Raw genomic sequence first — 1394 nt, 5'->3', positions numbered from 1 at the left:
TCAGCAACCTGCTCGCAGTACCCCTGCTTATACTAATCTAAGCTGACCATTTTGTTCCAATTCGTTGGTTGGTCGGTGGGCTAGTAACCCGCCACCGTAAAAACTAATTACTCAAGAAACAGCAACAGATTGCCTCGGATTGACTTCTTCTTCTTCTATGATGACGACTAATGCACGCCCCCGGACTAGATTCTTGAAAACGGCCGATTGTTTTCGTATTGGATATTAGAATGTTAGAACAGTTAATCAAGAAACACAGCCAGGAAAACTCAACAGTGTTATGAGAACCCTTGATAAGTTCCGTATTGACATAGCTGGACTTTCTGAGACCAGGCTTACTGGTTTTGGGACTTTGAAATCTGAGATTTACCACATCTTGTATTCCGGACTTGAGACTAGAAAAGAAGCAGGTGTCGCAATGGCACTAAGTAATCGGGCCAAAAAATGCCTAGTGGACTGGGAACCAATTGGTGAGCGGATTCTTCGTGCCCGTTTCGCCCCTTCACAGGCCAAATTAACAGTTATTGTAGTGTACACCCCAACGAATGATGCCTGTGATCAAACCAAAGATGACTTTTATCGCGAGTTATTGAATGTTGTTGCAAAAACACGTCATCATGATATTGTGACTGTGTGTGGGGACTTTAATGCTAAAATTGGAGGTGATGCTTCTTATGCCCCAACTATCCTCGGTAAACATGGACTGGGGGAAATTAATGACAATGGTGTGCGACTAATCGATTTTTGCGCTACTCATGAACTTATCGTCGGCGCCACATGGTTTCCACATAAACAGATTCACATGTATACTTGGAACTCGCCTGATGGTGTAACACGAAATGATATAGACCATATCCTAATTGAGAGGCACAGGCGACGATGCTTAGAGGATGTTAGAACCTTCCGAGGTGCCGACTGTTATTCCGATCACCAACTTGCTGTTGTCAAGTTCAAGCTGAAACTAAAAACTGTGACAAAGCCCCAGCGGCCAGTGAAAACCTTTAATTTGAGGAAATTGCAGGACCCGAACGTATTGCAAAAGTATACTACAGCTTTGTCAAACAAGTTTTCCCTTCTAAGGGGACGAAGTGTCGCTTGATAGTCAGTGGGAAAAAATTGCAGAAACCGTGAAAGAGGTTGCACAAGAAGTTGTGGGCTACAACAGGAAGAAGAAAGAGCAGTGGATATCTGAAAGTAGTTGGGATATTATTGATCAAAGATCACAACTCAAAATCCTCGTAGATAAGTATGACCATAGCACGACTTGTTCTAGAGAATATGTAGATAACCTGAAAGAGCAGTACAAGCGTCTCCATAAGCAAGTCAAAGCAGCAACCAGGGATGATAAGAGGATTTATCTCGAAACTATGGCCGAACAGGCTGAGGTAGCCGCT

The 1394-nt window shown here is 43.3% G+C and overlaps 1 protein-coding gene across 1 annotated transcript; it reads left to right on the top strand.

The window, feature by feature from the left end:
• Window positions 1–280: 280 nt before the first annotated feature.
• On the top strand, window positions 281–1099 carry LOC148944789 (protein CFDP2-like). The gene has a single exon (XM_089100027.1). The coding sequence runs from the start codon at window positions 281–283 to the stop codon at window positions 1097–1099; it is 819 nt and encodes a 272-aa protein (XP_088956153.1).
• The last annotated feature ends 295 nt before the right edge of the window (window positions 1100–1394 follow it).

This window comes from Artemia sp. Qi Xiang Cuo, chromosome 14, assembly GCF_049724085.1.
Source record: "Artemia sp. Qi Xiang Cuo chromosome 14, ASM4972408v1, whole genome shotgun sequence".
Classification (NCBI taxonomy): Eukaryota; Metazoa; Arthropoda; class Branchiopoda; order Anostraca; family Artemiidae; genus Artemia; species Artemia sp. Qi Xiang Cuo.
Note: the sequence above shows the minus strand (reverse complement) of the source record. Positions and strands in the feature narration are given on the sequence as shown.